Source organism: Panicum hallii, chromosome 6, assembly GCF_002211085.1.
Source record: "Panicum hallii strain FIL2 chromosome 6, PHallii_v3.1, whole genome shotgun sequence".
In the NCBI taxonomy this organism is placed as follows: Eukaryota; Viridiplantae; Streptophyta; class Magnoliopsida; order Poales; family Poaceae; genus Panicum; species Panicum hallii.
Window position 1 is genome coordinate 38,409,514 of NC_038047.1, and position 17,332 is coordinate 38,426,845.

General features: G+C 44.1%; 3 protein-coding genes across 6 annotated transcripts; 2 read left to right on the plus strand and 1 right to left on the minus strand.

The window, feature by feature from the left end:
* Nucleotides 1-911: 911 nt before the first annotated feature.
* On the plus strand, nt 912-7,355 carry LOC112896174. Of its 4 annotated transcripts, XM_025964091.1 has the most exons (13): nt 912-1,236; nt 1,356-1,450; nt 1,648-1,755; nt 1,870-1,952; nt 2,151-2,284; nt 2,744-2,793; nt 2,911-3,003; nt 3,134-3,225; nt 3,415-3,521; nt 3,739-3,792; nt 5,317-5,429; nt 5,547-5,746; nt 6,880-7,355. In XM_025964091.1, exons 1-10 carry the CDS (start codon nt 967-969, stop codon nt 3,778-3,780), a joined length of 1,074 nt encoding a protein of 357 aa, XP_025819876.1. In that variant the 5' UTR covers nt 912-966; the 3' UTR covers nt 3,781-3,792; nt 5,317-5,429; nt 5,547-5,746; nt 6,880-7,355. The 4 variants fall into 4 exon arrangements, with proteins under 4 accessions (XP_025819876.1, XP_025819874.1, XP_025819877.1 ...); XM_025964089.1 differs by lacking the exon at nt 6,880-7,355 and having other exon boundaries at nt 5,547-5,849; XM_025964092.1 differs by lacking the exon at nt 6,880-7,355 and having other exon boundaries at nt 1,107-1,288; nt 5,547-5,849.
* Nucleotides 7,356-8,269: 914 nt separating this feature from the next.
* On the plus strand, nt 8,270-10,307 carry LOC112897949 (protein FEZ-like). The gene is made up of 5 exons (XM_025966355.1): nt 8,270-8,403; nt 8,501-8,658; nt 8,731-8,919; nt 9,087-9,388; nt 9,480-10,307. The coding sequence occupies exons 3-5, from the start codon at nt 8,733-8,735 to the stop codon at nt 10,134-10,136; spliced, it is 1,146 nt and encodes a 381-aa protein (XP_025822140.1). The 5' UTR covers nt 8,270-8,403; nt 8,501-8,658; nt 8,731-8,732; the 3' UTR covers nt 10,137-10,307.
* Nucleotides 10,308-11,018: 711 nt separating this feature from the next.
* Nucleotides 11,019-13,044, minus strand: LOC112896298 (60S ribosomal protein L34-like). Its single transcript, XM_025964228.1, has 4 exons — nt 12,880-13,044; nt 12,690-12,769; nt 11,470-11,579; nt 11,019-11,382 (listed from the first exon to the last, which is right to left on the minus strand). The coding sequence occupies exons 1-4, from the start codon at nt 12,956-12,958 to the stop codon at nt 11,292-11,294; spliced, it is 360 nt and encodes a 119-aa protein (XP_025820013.1). The 5' UTR covers nt 12,959-13,044; the 3' UTR covers nt 11,019-11,291.
* Between the last annotated feature and the right edge of the window lie 4,288 nt (nt 13,045-17,332).

A 17,332-nucleotide genomic window follows, 5' to 3' on the forward strand; every position in this document is an offset into this window, starting at 1 on the left:
GGCTTTTAGTTGTTCTCTTGCTCTCTGTTTAGATCGTTTTGTCGATGCTTTTGTGTATCTATTAGGCTCAATTACGTGTAGGATGTTCCGATCGTGTAGTGAGGGCTTAGTTGTTGTGGATTGGATTAGATTGTTATTTATGAGGCAAGTTTTATTTAAATATGTATGTACGTACTAGTTTCTATATTGCCTGTTCCAAAGATCCGATCCGGTATTGACGCAATCGGCTCTTCATAGCCGATACCGGGGAGGAGGTAATGAGCCGATCACGGCTCGGATTAACTTTTACATATATCTGTATATGCAGGAGTTCGACACGTCACACCTTCCTGATCGGGTGTAGGATCAGGTGGCACGCCTAGCGACTTTCGGCCAGGGTGTGCGCCAGATCACTGGGCCGTTGACCGAGGGACCGGGGCCCACCAGCCGTCCCGGAAGCCTCCCGGCTCCTCGTGTTGCCTGTCGCTGCCCGCCGGCGGGTTTTGACCGACAACAATTATATAATTTTTGATTTAGCTTAAACAAGTGTGATTTGTACTTCAAGGATTTGAATGTGCATTTTAAAAATTTAGAAACCATGATGATATCCCGAGCTAAGTTTAAGAGCCGGCGGTATATTTTACTCTTTAGTCATCATATGTTAGTTGTATTGGTTGCAAAGTCGATGGATAGTTATAAATTTGAAAAAAATTATGCCGATACCTGAGCTTAACCACACAGTCCCATTACCGGTCCAACCAAATGTTATTATAATATCTAAAAATTCTGTATCTAGAAAAATCAAAATAATTTGTAACAGAAAAATACATTTTAAGTTTTATTCTTAATATATTAACCAATGGAGCCCAGCTCCTCCTGTTTTTTTTAAATAACCTTTTAACAAATCGAAAAAAGGAAGGGGGAAACTCATAAGCTTGTCCCTTGCCCAGTTGCCCTTGTGGCCTTATCCCGCGTGCCTTCCGGAACATGCCGCCGTCTCTCCTCTGCCTACGCCCCCGCCCGCCGTTGTGCGGCCGCTCTCGCAGCAGATCCCTGTACCTACATCTCTCCAAGCAGAGCCTGCACCCAGTTACCTCACCGAGAACATGCCGCCGTCCAGTGTCGGGGGCAGTAGCAGGGCAGCTCGTGCCGCGGCCGCTGGGGACCCGGTGGAGGTGGACGGGGCCGACGGGCATCGTCGCCTGCCGATGCTCCTCCGACGCCGAGAACGGACCGCCCACGCCTCCACAAGATATGGTGCTTGACGCTACGAAATGCTGTGTTGTAGGCAGGCACAGCGATGAAATCTGTGAGCCCTTTCGAGAGTTCGGTTGGAAACTGTAATTAATTGTCTTGAAACGATGTTGCTTTGGTAGGAGAAAACCTTGGATGGGTGGCCTGTCCTTCGCCGGTGGGATGTGCCGTGGGAGTGGCCAACCATTTCCCTCACCATGGTCGCATGTGCAGTAAGGTACAACTACACCTTGCCCAATTACCATGGCGTTGTGTAAGAAGGAATCCATTTGTGCAAAAGTAATGCAGATACTAGTTTGTGGAGTTCTGTTCTCAAGAACGGAGCAATATTCTACCATGATTTCAATCCGAAATAACTAAAGCATATTGAATTGTTGCAAATGCCTCCAATTTTGCTGAATGTTCTTTGGATAGCTTTCTTCTGACAGGAATGGTTGAGCAAGCTAGTTTGGAGCAGTTAGGTTTTCAAGTTGGGGAGGCAACTCTAGATGAGAAAGCAGAAGTACTCTTCTTGGGACAATTGTATGGATCGAATTTGCTTTCCTTTTGTATAAACTATATTTACCAGAATTTGCCATTCAGCTTCTGAATAATCTGCATGCACATTTCCTTGCCACTTTTTTTTTATGAGTGCAGTAGCACGACAGTTGTTGTGCTTGGAGCTATATTTGGCATCACCAATACCTTTCGACCATTCTCAGATGATATCTTTCGTTACAGTAAGAATTTGATGTTCTTTCATGTTCTTGCTTTTACATGTCTCACATTTGTTTCTTTCCCAATATTAGCTTGCTAAATTATAGAATGCTTTCTTGATATTTTAATGGACGAAGATGGAATGACCTAATACCTAGTTCAGTTTGTTCTTAAGCACTGGACAATGGTCTTGTGATGCAATTGAATCCTTTAATTTTCAGAATTTGAGGAACCATTTAAGTTGCAAAATGGTTGGCTTTTGTGGGCTGGAATCGGCATCCTTGTTGCAATAATTTCTATTGCTTTAGCTGGAGCTGCAATGACATTTCTGAATGGTGAAACGCCACAGAGAGAGGTATGTATGCTTCCATAACTATCTATTATCCATCTTATTGATTAGTTTGAATGTTCGCAATGTCCTTACTAATGTAACTGAAAAAAATGCTTATCAGTTGAAGTGCAACTATGGTGAACCTATTTTAGAGGGGGGGAAATTCACAAATTGGTGAACAGTTTCTCCCGTTGCCCTGCCTTAACTTCATGCGCCTAGTTCTTGTATGCTTGAGTTTTCTGCAATCTGCACAACATAACCAGTTGGATGAAGCAATGGCAGCTCATAATGAGACCTGGAGAGACTTTGTCAGAACTCAGATGGTGTCCCCATTATAGTGCATCAGCTAAATGAATTCCTAGATATAACAAAGACACTGAAAATAGCAAACTATACAATATACAACATAAATGATAAAGTCAAGCATGCCACAATAGTGAAATTTCACCTCTAGTGATTCAGTTCTTGAACCTCTTCTTTCAGACTGACTCACTAGTCATTCTATTGCCACTGATTGGCTCATCAGGTATCAGGTATGGTTTATCTGGCTTTTTAACCTATGCTTTAATAAGCTATTGTTTGTCTGTATATAGGATTATAGGTGTAGCAAGATAAACTTACTTGATTTTTTGAAAAAAAAATATTGGCAGCACTGCCTGTCTGCTGGGCATCACTGGGGTTTTGGCGCCGATTCTTGAGGAAACTGTCTTTCGAGGATTTCTAATGGTGTCCTTGACTACGTGGTAAATATACATGATTTCTTGGCCAGGAGATTTTTTTTTTCTAAATCCTGTCTTTAGAGGTATAACAGTGTAAATTTGTGCAATCTGAACTACTATATAATGAAGATGCTAACAATCTGTCCTGGTACAGGTTCTCCACTCCATATGCTGTGCTTATTACTGCAGCAATGTTTGCGTTCGCTCATCTTACACCAGGAGAGTTTCCGCAGCTTTTTGTACTTGGTAATTGCCTACGATATTGTTGACTGGGCATGACATCGAAAACACTGTGCAATATGCTAAATCCCACTACTTTGCTATAGTTGGACCAGATATAATGATGAATGGTCTTAGAATCACATGTAGTATGTAAAATTGCTGTGTTAGCATGCTTTAACATTTATTTCCTCCACCTTTTTGTTTTGCCCACAGGTGTTGTCTTAGGATTTTCATATGCTCAAACTCGCAATCTTCTTACTCCTATCACAATACATGCTGTCTGGAACTCTGGAGTAATATTGCTGCTAACCTTTCTTCAGGTAGATCTAAATATCTCATGCTTTTACTTCTAGTTCCTCATTTTTCTTCTTGGAGTGGCAAAATGAGTTAGCATTTATAGTACTGGGCACAGTAGGGGCAAAACATCTAATTCCCATCATATATTGGCAGCTAAAGTATGTGACTGAATTAGACTACTTCAAATGTGTTTCTCTGGCTATATCAGACTAATGAAAGTGCTTTGGTATTCTGTTTCAGCTGCAAGGTTATGATATAAAGGAGATGTTGCAGGCATCTTGAGGATTTCACTTGGTTAGCTTAATTTACACCTTTCTGCCTTCTGCATGTGATTTGCAAATTTTTTTTTCTCGAATGTGATTTGCAAATATGATTAAATGAGAGGTCCATTGACAATCACTTGCTTAACCATTAAGAATTGATGCATATGATCATTTTTTTTTTGTTCGAGCATTTTAATGATTTTCTTTGTTATGAAGTCAAATTTAAGTTTTCAGGAGAAATCATGCTATTCGTGATGATTTATGCAATGCATAAGCTAATTCTCTGATAAGCATATGCACTTTATGATAGGATCTCATGATTTTAGTACGAGACAGCATACACATTGTATCTGGAGCCTGGGAATTTTGTAGGAATAGAATCCTAGGAGAGGGAAAAAGTTCTATGTGGCCCTTTGGACTTGCAGTATGGGCAATTGGCTCCTAGGGTCCCTAAGAATTTCCTCGAAATGGCTCAATATATATGAATTTTGGAAGAAGTTTAGCTTGAGCTTCAACCTCATGGAAATTTTCCTTCGAGTTACCTCTCTCCAAAATTGTGTGCTTTCCAGCGAAGCATCTAACCAAATATTGAAAAATTCTTGTGTTCCAGATTTCTAAGAACCAACTGTATGTCTGTATGTGATACCTATTCTTATGTTTTTCATATTCCAATATTGTTTTAACCTTCCCTATCTCCATGAATTTACACACTGCTGTTTTTATGTTTCTGGGGATTGGTGGATGTACATAACACATAGTACTGGGAAAATTAAATATTATGAGTATCATGTACCATGCAAGATACACTTGCAAGTTTTTATCTATATGATTGTTTTGCACCATGGTCTCAACAAGAAAAGTATCTATTGGAAATGGTTTCATAAAGTATTCCATGATTCATTTGTTCAAGGTTTTATTCTAAATCCATTATCAAATTGCTTTAGACTAATAGGTGGCACCTTTAGCTCTTTCAATTGATCAAGGATTTAAAACTGCTCTTCTTTTCTCATGGATCCAACCAGTGCGATCCTGAAACGGTATGCTTTAGGGTCATCACCAAATTATTTGGGTATCTACAGTAATAGAAGCATGCTCAATGGCTCCTGAGAAGAATTATTGGACAAACTAGGATCATGTTTGCACTGTAATGCATTAGATCAATATTTAGTTGTTCTGATTGTGACCCATGCTCTTACTATTTGATTAATGCATGCATGTGTGAATGCAAACTTAAATTTAATAAAGGGCTTGGTATATAAGAGTGTATAAGTAAGGCAGTTATTTGTTTTTGCTTAAAAAGTATCTCCTAGTGAAAGTATATGCCACTGGTTATAGTCTGCTTGAAAATAGTATTAATTTTCAAAAAAAAATCGCTAGATGTAGAAGATCCTTACCTTCCTTGTCTATTCTAGCTTAGTTCAATCAATTTTCATTCGTCCAGTGGTGTTTCAAATATATCAGACTCATGTTTCATATATATGAATATATCATACTCAATCTTCCATATCTTAATGCTAGTGTGTCTTTCCGCTTTGGGGTTTCTGTATGATTGCAGAGAACTGTGAATGATAGTAACATCAAGATGCAACCCAGGGGGCAGGGCCCTTAAATGCTGTATAATAATCGACAACCGGAGCTGGAGTCTTACCTGCTAACGTTATTTGGATGGTAAAAAAAATGCTTGTGGTTCTATCACTTGGATCGTCACTTTTTCTTGAGAACACACTATAATCCGGATGTTAAATGTTTGGTGTTACTTTCTGATAAATTCTTTCTCCATCGCAGTAACGATTAGAAGAAGAGATGTGTCATGGATTTGGAAGAATCAGAATGGAAAATCCTGCTCTCTGTGTCATCGTGTGCATGGATAAAGATGGAAACTGTAAAGAATGTCCGTTATGATAGCAACTGCTTGTATGAGCTGGAGACTGTAAGTTGTAGCATTAATGTTGTTACGTGACTTGGACTACTTCCTTGTAAATCAGGTACGTTCAGGGAGATGAACACGGCCACAATCGTGCAGTACTAGTAGTTTTTCATTTTCCCCCTTTTCACTTCATCTATTAACCACTCTTTGTTCTAATATAATGATCATTTTTATCTACCATATGAATGTAAGACAAAGCAGAGGTTTTAATTACAGGTTTTTAGTTTTGCAAACAAAAATTACAGGTTTTTAAACAATACTAGGCAAATATCCCTGCGCGTTGCTAGTGATAAAGTTGATAGAGCGTTGCTACTGATAAAGTTGGTAGAATTGGTAGAAGTATCGGATACGTATAATTACCTGTACGTTAATTCGTACGGGATGGACTAAGGTCCACCTATCAATGACACAAGGCGGATCAATTAAAAATTTAAAAAATTTAGGTGGAAACTTTACCTGCTTTAGAAATATAGATAGGAGTCTAAATCATAGCCTATGTAACATAATCGTTCTCACCAAATTACCAAGATGAACTAAAGTTGGGCTAACCTATGTGCAAAATTTGTCAATTTTGCAAAGTACAAATTCCGTAAGTAGATTTATGCCCGCTTGTATCAACATGGTACTTTGTAGGGTTTTCTGAGCAACCACAAGGCAAGTTCTTGGTTTTTTTTTCTACTGAAATAAATCATTCCAAAGCAATGCTTTCGTTTCAAGTTTCCTATATGCTCCATTCACTCATGTTGCAACTCGATTGACTAAACACTTAAAGCACCCCGACTTGCTTGCTGTCGTACAAAAGTAATAAATGGTAGCTCTCCTCGTGCAAACTCTCGCTTGATTTGGACGAGATGAGATTCTGGGGATGTTGTTTACAAGGGACAACAAATTGTGTATCCTGGGATGCAATACACTGAAGATCTTTAGTGGGACAATGCAATAATGTATGCCACTATTACGAAACTAGAAGTTCAGAACAATTACATACTCGGAATGTCAAGTTCAGGACAATTAAAGACAACTAGGATTATACTGAACAATGCAACTGGAATTCTGAAATATTTTCTGATAGGAACAACGCAACGGATGCCACTGTTACAAATTGCTCAAGCCTTATTTGCCATAAACTAGAACAGGAACAAGGCATTGAGTTCAGCCAGTTTCTAAGTACCTCACTCTATGCTCCCACAGATCCTGGTGGGCGTGCAAACAAGCACGGCCAAGAGCTGCTCTTGTCAACACGAGCTACATGGACATCTGTTCCGAGAACCGGGAACCCAAGAACAAGACATGGAGATGGCAGGCTACCTCGCGTCAGTTTGAAGGGTTTGACGTTGACCTGAACCCTGCTCTGACATTTGGGTCGCAGGCCTGCAATCCCAGGCCATGGAAGGAGACAGCAAGCGCTCCAAATCGAGATGCAGTTTGCCCTCCCAAAGCAGGGGGATTAATGGTGTTGCCGGGAATTGTGGAGACACGGGAATGGAACAAAAACTTTTGGCGGGTATTTGACGCGCGCGCACGGGCGGAACCTTGTCTTGAAGCGATTGGAGGAGGCAAAAAACTCTCGCCGCGTGCAGAATTTTCGCGTCATTGTCTAATGATTTACAGGAATTTCTTGGATGCTTTTGTTTGTGTGGTATGGCTAACACAAAGATACTTGGGAAGTCTGCACTAAAGTTTTTGCTTTCAGATGTGAAGCAGTTTACACATGCTGTTTTTGTTGAAAGATCATGTGAAGCGCTGAAGAAAATGCTCTGTAAGTTTGCAAGCGTTTTGTAACTTTTTTCTGCAGTTACTTTGTAAGCAAAGCTGAGGATATAGGATAGGCTCACCTATTCAGCATTCCTATCCAACATTCTACGTTCAAAAGTTTTGTAATATTTAAAAAACATAATCTGATGGACTACGGAACAAGCAGCATACAATTTTATTGTGCCATGTGGAAGAAGGACCAGGCAGACCCAGCATGCGATTTACCAAGCTGACTGTTGGAGCAAATTGGACCAGGTTTCCACGGTGGCAACTCACCCTGCAATAAAATTTAGTGTAACAAACTGTGCTTAGAATAAGAAGCTTCTCCCTTCCAACACTTCGCAGTGCCAAACACGCTAGCTAGGAAGCTAGCTAATAAACATATGGAGAAAGTTACACAGGTCAGGCCATCACTTTCTGGGTAACAGAAAAGAATTTCTGAAGAGAAACCAGGTAGTAGGAAACAATCTCTCTCTCTCTCTCTCTCTCTCTCTCTCTCTCTCTCTCTCTGTCTCTCTCTCTCTCTCTGTCTCTCTCTCTCTCCCACACACACACACGCACACGGGTAGGCTTATGTCAAACTCAACACGAAATGCATTTAGTGGCCGCAAATTATTTTAGAATCCCAAAGCACAAGCTGACAAAACTAATGCGTACATCTACATGGGAAGGGATTTTTGGATCCAGATACTGAAGGAATATATCTTGAAGTTCATGCAGGTAAAAGTACTTGAGAAGAGTTCCAAACTCTTGCCCGGCTCCGTTGAAAATTTGAATACCAACAAACTTCGGTGTATTGGAGTATGATTTCAGTTCCTTTGTTTACCTGGGGAGGCTCAAACTGGTAAATGAAATCTAGAGGAGAGTAACGCACAGTTGTTTAGTTTAAGGATTGTTTTGACTGCCGTACTTGAGTATTCTAAGTGTGAATCGAAAGGGACTGGGATTTCCTGATGCTGGGTGAGCTTGTCTTCGTTGAGATACTAATCCACCATTAAACAATTCATGACAGCTTTCAAATAGAGAAGGAACTAAATACACTTCTTTAATCCTTCAGAGTTGTGGGCCTCATCCAGTCATTCCAAACAGCTCTGGCATTCATATATATACACACGGTGTGTAATAGATTTGCAAGCGCAATAGTATACAGCTCTTGGTGGTTGTCTTCACCTCACAAGCTTCATCCCTGAAAGCCATTCACTAGATACTGCATAGGTAGAAGAGCAAGCTTAATTTCTAAGCTTGTAACCAGCAGCAAGCAGGATTCAAGCTTCATCTCTTTGTTAGATATGGAGGCGAGAAATGATATCAATATGGACAAGTCAGATGAGATCCTCATGCCGGGTTTCCGGTTTCACCCGACTGATGAAGAACTGGTCAGTTTCTACCTCAAGAGGAAGATCCAGCAAAAGCCTATCTCCATTGAGCTCATCAGGCAGCTGGACATCTACAAGTATGATCCATGGGATCTCCCAAGTAAGAAGCTGCCACCAATTTTAGAACTTCTACCGCCTTACTCCTTTTGTCAATGTGTTGGGCTTCCATGAACTTTAAATATTTGCATCTCAGGACGATCGTAAAGGACGTAGCGAATAGTTTGCAGAGTTAGCATTTCTGACTTAATTGTTCTTGTTCATTGACAGAGCTTGCGAGCACCGGTGAGAAAGAGTGGTACTTCTACTGTCCAAGGGACAGGAAATACCGCAACAGCGTGAGACCAAACAGAGTCACAGCAGCCGGGTTCTGGAAGGCCACAGGGACAGACAGGCCAATCTATTCCTCTGAGGGTACCAAGTGCATAGGCCTGAAGAAGTCTCTTGTGTTCTACAAAGGGAGAGCGGCAAGAGGGATGAAAACTGACTGGATGATGCATGAATTCAGGCTCCCTTCGCTCAACGATCCCTCGCTCCCCAAGCGACCCGTTGACAAGACCATTCCACTTAATGTAAGCACTATCAATTCATATTGTGCAGTTCAGCTGAATTCAAAAGTTTTGTCCAGTTCTGAAGGATATTTTTCTTTTGTACCACAAACAGGACTCCTGGACTATCTGTAGGATCTTCAAGAAGACCAGCTCCATGGCGCAACGAGCACTGTCGCACACCTGGGGGCCACCACTGCCTGGGGCAACTGAGGCAGAGATGTTCTCTGCGTTCCAGTCAGTGCAAGCTTCAGAGTTTGCTCTGGAGAGCTCATCTTGCTCACTGCAAGTTGCAGCACCTGCACCTGCAAGCCAGTTCACCAGCAGACATGGTTTGCAAGGTCAGCAACAGCAGCAGAACAAGGTGAACAACCCATCTCTTGACGGCTCCTCATGCAAGCTCATCAACTTCAACTACAGCCAATCCCTAGAACCCCAGAACTTCCCCATCACTTTCCCTTTTGAAGTGCAAACATCGCAGAAGACCACAGCTGCTGCGCCAATGTTCTTCAGTACGCAGCCTGATCACCTCAGTGGATTTGTAGTCGATTCTTCTGCCGAAGTCAATGGCGGCATCGGTAGCAGGAGCCAGGATCCATCCACCAGGAAGCCTGGCAATGGCTTCAGCATGAACAACAGTGACTGGGAAGCTGGGGGGAGGATCAACTTCCCTTTTGATCTGGGTGCAGATTCTTCAGAGGACTGGAGATGCAACATACCCTGGGAGTCCTTCCTGAGCCCAGCTGCTGTCCAGACTGAGCTGCCACACTAGGGTTGCCAGCAATTTTCATTGCACTACAGAGAGTGAGAGGTACTTCTATTTCATAGGTTACTTGTACAGATGCTGTGCGTGTGTGAGTTGCCTTCATCTGTTAGCATTACTGTTAGCTGCAGAGATATATATTTTTTGTTCAGTTTTGATTAGGGGTGCCATGTACATACTGTGAGCTATACCATTGTTAACAGCAAAGCTAACAGAGAGAAGGAACCTTGTGTTGTACATACACTATTGAGTTTTCAGTGTTGTGAGTTTCTCCGTGTGAAAATATTGGACATGTTTGAATACATTTATCAACATAACCATATCAAACGTCATCTGTGGTCTTACATAACCTGTGAAATTATTGGATTGTCCAGGCTGAGCTGCCACATTATGGCAGTTTGCAATTTGCATTGCTCTAGTCTACAGAGAGTGAGGGGTACTATTCCTAGGTTCTATGTGCAGTGCGTGAATTGCCTTCATCTGTTAGCTTCAGAAACATTTTTCGTTCCAGTTCTAGTTAGGGGTGCCATGCGCATACTGTAAAGCTATACCATTGTTACAGAAGCTTACAGAGAGAAGACATCGGTGTTGCACATACACTTCTAAGCAGAAAAGTTGTATTGCGATATCACCTTGCACTTTCAGAACAAAATCGTTGGGCCTATCTGAATACTTATGATATCGACAAAACAACATTAAGCTGCAGCATTGCCTGCAAACGTAGATATCATGTTTCAACGGTGCACAGTTGATAGGAAAGCAAGAAAATGTTTTCAAGAGTGCACAGTTGATTTGGACAATCAAACGGTTAAGAATTTCGTCTACAGTAACAATAAAAGCAGGCACAATGGTCGTGCAAAAAATGGCATGGAACAGGTGAGCAACAGGTCCTGAACGAAAAAGATCACTACAAACCAGAAGGCAAATTCGACAAGCTGATGGCACCCAGATATGATCTGAATTCATAACAAAGCAACTAGGGGAACAGATGTCCCAATATTCAGACAATGCAAGATGAAAAGGATTCCAGTCTCCAGATGCTCTAAACTCGACAGGTACGTCTCTCACATGCTAAACATTTCACACAAAAGGCAACTAGATTTTCCATCCACCAAAAATACTTTTCGCAGTGTACAAAACAGCTAGGCTTCCATTCCAGGAGCTCTACTTTGTGGCTGTCTTGTCCTTGGTTTTCTGTATTTTCAGGACCTTCTTGACAATCTTCTGCTCCTCAACCAAGAAAGCACGGATGATCCTGTACATGAATAGTTGTAATTCGTAAGACTACAAAATTACAGATCCTGGGTTTTCACATCATAATATATCCAGCTCTATTACTGACCTCTCCCTAACAGCAGTTCCAGAGAGCACTCCACCATAAGGACGGTTCACAGTCCTGCGATTCCTAGACAACCTGGACCTCTTGTACTCAGCAGGCCTCAAGTGGGGGATCTGGAGATATGGTAAAAATAGCATTAGATATTAGGTAGAAAGTTCACGTTGAATTGCATATGAATACATAGTATTTATGGCTTAGGGGGCATGTTCATGTTCAGATAGGAAAATTACAAGATTATGTCAACAAAGTTAATACAGAGTATGTTGCTATGGAAACAACCAAAAAAGTAGTCCATGCACACATAGAAGACAGACTCGAACATCAAATGATAGAACTAAAAAATTGAAACTTAAACCTTACTAACATGGTGATAGTATTTAGTCAACAGGCACACCAGGGAAATCAGCTCAGCTAATTTTGCTTTAGTGGCAACAGCATCCAAACACAGTTTGCTTAATAAAATGCTGGCATAATTGCACCATTTCATCAGATGAGCAATGCACTATTAGATACTGGATCCGATATAAATAAACACCATAACACGGCATGAACAGAGCAATGGCTTAAAGACAGTTGGACTAGGGTCAGCTAATTCGGGATGATGGTCTGTAACATGTTCTTCATCACTCAACAGGGCTTAAAAAATTGGATAGATTATCCTAATTTATTAGGTATAAGTTCCACTTAAGCCAAAGTAGACAGTGATGAATCTGAAGCATGGAGAGGAAACAAGTGCTTGACATATCAATAGTTTCACTCTCAGTTCAGAGTGTTGCAAGCAGGAGCACAAAATGGTGATCACATGATAACACATTTTCCCTCAAATGACAGGACTAGCACACAAATATTTTACACAGTAGTTTCATTCCACATAACACTACCATTTACTCAAGGAAGAGGTTTGTACAAAAACAAGATATAAAGATATTAACTATTAAACATCCTCCAATAGATCTATACAGGCACAATGCGGCATCAAACTGCCCGTACCAGAGTAATTCCGTACACTATCCAAAGATAAAGAAAACTGTAAACCATCTAAACAACCAATTAAGATCTAATCCACAATAACTTCAATACAGATTGCACAGACATACTCCTAGCTAATATTTCCCCACTGCAGCACCTCGGACCAATGAACTATAGCGCTACAAGAACGCATAGTCTACACGCGAAATCCAGAACGAAAATAAAACCAGATTAGAGCTGCCCCCACCACTCACCCCCTGAATCTTCTTTCCGGTGACGGGGCACTTGGGCCCGCTCGCCCTCTTCTTGGTGTACTGGTACACAAGCCTCCCACCTGCAAGAATCCACCGAACCCATCAATACCACCAAGACCACAACACAGATCAAAAAATTACGGAAACTCCTCCCAGACCTAGCAGGAATGAAACAGATGGGGGCGCGCACCTGGGGTCTTGACGACCCGGGTCTGGTTGGACTTGGTCGCGTAGCTGTGACGCTTCCGGTAGGTGAGGCGCTGCACCATCTCGCCGCCGCCGACAAAACCCTAGTGAGGCTGGGTGCGCGTGGGGTGGGGGAAGGAAGGGGGAAGAGGAGCGGAGGGTTGCGCGGCGGCGGCGATAGGGGTATAAATGGTTGGCTCGGGCGGCCACGCGGAGGGGACGGCTCGGATTGATCCGTTTTGATCTGGCGGCTCGCCAGATTGGGCTTTGCTCGTCTGGTTGGGCATTCCTCGCCACCGCTTCTTGTTGGGCTTCGTGGGCTGAAATCTAGGCACCCAGAAAACTAAAGCCCATTCGGGCTGTACACCACTTTTTTCACATATGGGCCAAGTTTTAGCGCCCTCGAGGCCTCTTTAAAGAAGGTATAGGCCCATATTAATATTTGGCCACTTCAGATTCGAATATTCCTTCCGTCCTAAAAAATAAAATAATGCAGCTCTCGTATTCTGAGTAGTTAAATAATTTTAAATTTAATTAAATTTATAAAAAAACTACTAATATTTATATCTTCAAATAAATTAAGTATAAAAATATATTATATAATTAATCTAATAATACTTATTTTATAAGATAAATATTAATGCTATTTTATATAAATTTAATCAAATTTAAAATTATTTGAGTCCTCGATTGTAAGAGTTGCATTCTTAATCGAACGGAGGGGAGTATCTTCTATCTCGTATAAACGACACCCAGTAGTAACCGCCGACACGAGACCAGAATCCAGATGCTACCCCCGCCCCGTGCGATGCTTGTTGACAAAGATGAGCACTGGTGATCTACAATGGCGGCTCAAGGTTCGTGTCGGACCGACGGCTGCTGGCGCGCCCTCTGCCTGTCTGCCGTCCGCCGATGCAGCCCTAGTACATCCCTTTCCACGCATTGATGGCAAACGGGCAAGAAGGTCAAAGCTCCAGCACGGCGAGGGATCAACCAGCCGGCCGCCGTGTATGGCAGCGATCCCATTGGCCCGTGGGTTGACGGTGCCGCCGCTCGCCCGTGCCTGATTCAATACCACTCCCATCCGGGTCGATCGATGCGATCATGCGATAGCATCCGCGGTGGGCAAGCGCTTGATGGGCGAGCAAGCGACAGAGCCCTTTCGCAGCACGTGCTCGCTGCTACAATTCAATCCCCGGCGTGCTGAGCTCCGGTGACCGGCCGGCGGCCAATGGGGTTCCGACCGGACGGGGCGGGCGCGTCACGAGACTGTGCGGCATCAATGCCCCGGTGGACCGGCGGTGATCGGCTCTGCGGCCATTGGCCGGATGGCCTTGATGCAGGTTGCGTCGAGGTGGATGCGAGTGTTCTGAATGACCAAACGCCTCGTGCTGCATAGGAGAACCTGCCGGCCGCGCGGCAGCGTGCCGGTGCCTTGCCTGCTTGTCTCCCTGTGCATCGACGACGCCGGTTTGAATGCCCGGTCGTCCGGCGGAGGACCTCGACGTGGTACCTGCCGCGAACCGGCCGTCCCTGTCGACCGGGGCCGGCCTCGCTGTTGAGCACAGGTAGGGGATTCGGGCGACCGGTGCCGACGCCGGCGCGGCCCCGGCGCCGGAACGAACACTGCCTGCAGTGTCACCGGCGCGGCAGAGCAATGCGCGATCAGGCGAGTGATTTTGTCATCCAGAGTCATCGGAGATACAGTCATGTGGAAGTATTGTTGATCGTTTCAAGAAGAAAGTGTTGGTACCATGGAAATACCATTCTCATGTGACAAAACTTGATACTTCTGTGTGTACTAGTGACCAACTTTGATACCTGTGTGTACCGGTGACCATTATTCTTTCTTTCTTTCTTTATTATAAAAAGCCACAACTGAATGCAAATATGTTTTTTTTCAAAATGGAGAGTGCGCATGTAGACGTAGTTCGGGTCTACGTACCCTTTCCAAGGATAAGATTAGGGTGATAAAGGGCTTAAAATTTAGCTTAAATAATTTAAGAGCTGGATTCTAATCTTATATAATTTTGAAATTATGTAAGGGCCAAGTTGTATTGTGAAGAGACCACTAGAATCATGATCCGTTACCATTCTAATATGATCATTGCTCCATTTGGTTACATGTTATTGCAAACATTGGCCAAATTGCACGACCTAAGAAAAAATAAGTTGGGTCCAATTTGACCAAAATGCCCCTAGTAGTCTCACAGCAAAAAATCATAGTCACGGTAATAATGAGAAAATTAAATATATAGTCTCAAACACTTAGGTTATAATTGATTGGGTGCATAAACCCCTAGCCAGGCTTGTGGAGTGCAAACATACCTGGTTATCTCTTTAGCCACGCTCCATGAATGCAAAAGTGATCCTTTAGCCTAGCTTCCTGGGAACGCAAATGAGTTCCGTTCCCCACTATGCAGGCTGCAAAAGGTAAAAAGAACATACTTAGCTATTTTAAGCTATCCAACCAACCTTGCATTGATTTAGTCTGGTTAAGATTGGTCAGGGCCAGAGCTAGCTTTGGCTAGGAACTAGTGTAACCAACCAATCACAGTATTATGATGGACCAACAGATAAAAGCATCATAGCACCTGCCGCTCCTGAAGTCTTTGGACGGATGACATGACATGAGTTTACCACCAGACACCTGTACACCTTGAAAATCTGCCGGTGGAATATATGGGATTAAAAAAGTCAATACTATGACTGTACTTCTGAGTAATGACTTGTGGAGTTAAACTAATTTGTAGCTTGCTAAAAACTTCCACTTGAACCAACAACATTCTCGATCGCAATCTCGTTGCTGCTAGGATAGGACGTGCAATTTACCTTGACTTCCTCTTGCGTGTGATGTCACCAGATTTTACTTTCATGCAGGGCACTGTACTTCCTACATGTATTTACGTAACGTGTACATCATAGTAGCGCATGACACCGACCTGTGCCGTACCCTACACGACCTCACATGTTTGTTGTTACCACCGGCCCTCAACATCAGGCCAGGCTGCTTGCACATCAGAAATTTATTTCACCAAAGAGGGGGCATTTCTTATTCATTCAAGATAATTTGAATGGCGCAACGAGTTGGCAGTTTAAATCACACTTGTTTCTATTTTTCACACCTTCTAGTCTTCGTACATTTGAAATCTCCGAAGGCGCGAGATGAGTGAAGTAAAAAAGTAAGATACATGTCAATAGCACATCCCTCTCCTTTTTTATGATCTAAATTTTTTTAGCGACCGCGTCCGAGCGCATTTTTCATCGAGAGAAGAGGGGGAAAGAGTAAAGTTACGGCAACATGTGAATTTTTTTATGACCTGAATTTCGCATTGCCACAGAACACATCGGTCTCTAAAAGGAGTGTTTGGACACCCCAGTCGAGATCCCGGCGGCCTGAACGAGGATGCGGATAGACGCCCGCCGCGCCGTCCTGTGATCAGCAATGGCGGCGGCGCGGCGCACGGTTTACGTACGGCGCGGCGGCGGCCGCCTCCTGATGTCCTCTCTCTAGTCCTAATACGTTCCTTTCCGCATTCATGGCGAGCGGAGACGGAAGTCAACCACTCCGGTACGGCAAGCTCCGGTGTGCACGTGTACGCGCGCGTTGCTTTCGATCGCGTCGGCGGACGCACCAGTTCCTCCTCGGCAGACGGTTACGGCGCCCTCGTGTGACCACGATTGATTCCGGCGGCGGGCGAACGGCGGCGAGCCGGAACTACCGCGCGTAGATGACGGCCTGCCAGGTGAAATGCGTCTCCGTCCTGACGGAAAGGCAGTGGCCGACGGACTTGCCGGACACATAAATATCAGCTAGGATTGCAGCGCGTCCGGAGGCCGATCACCTCCGCCAGCAGGCGGCAGCTCTAGCTCAGCAAAGCCGCCGGCCGCCGCCGCCGGCGACGCAGCTCGCCACGCGTCCGGCCGTCGCGATCGGCGCACGCGCGGGCGGCCGCGCCGAGGTGCGAGAGGGAAAGGCATTGAAACGAGGATCGAGGCAGGCCGATCATCCATCGCCGCGACAGTCTAACCGGCCGGCAAGCAAGTTGCAGACTTGCGACGCGCGCATGTTAAACTGCCACAGTGGTTGGGACGGGGACTACCGGCCGGACTGGACCGTACCGATCTGCCGGCGGGCTCGTTCATAATGGCGCGCGGGCGCGATCACGCCGGCCGGCCGGACGTTCCACTCCAACGGTTGGCGTCCAGCGGCCGTTCTATAGGCCGGCGGGTTGACGCGCCGTACGCCCGCGTGCTCGGCCGATTCAATGCTAGCTCCTCCAGCTCTCTAGGAATCTAGGATGCATAGATCATGCTAGCTGCTAGTAGATAGTATTAATCTGACGAGAGACATGTCATCCGTGGGCAGGCGCTTTATTGACGAAGACGAAGGCTCGCCTACTGCTCTAGGCTCTACCTCGACCCGAGTGCTGGCTTGCGCACGCGCTAGCTGATCC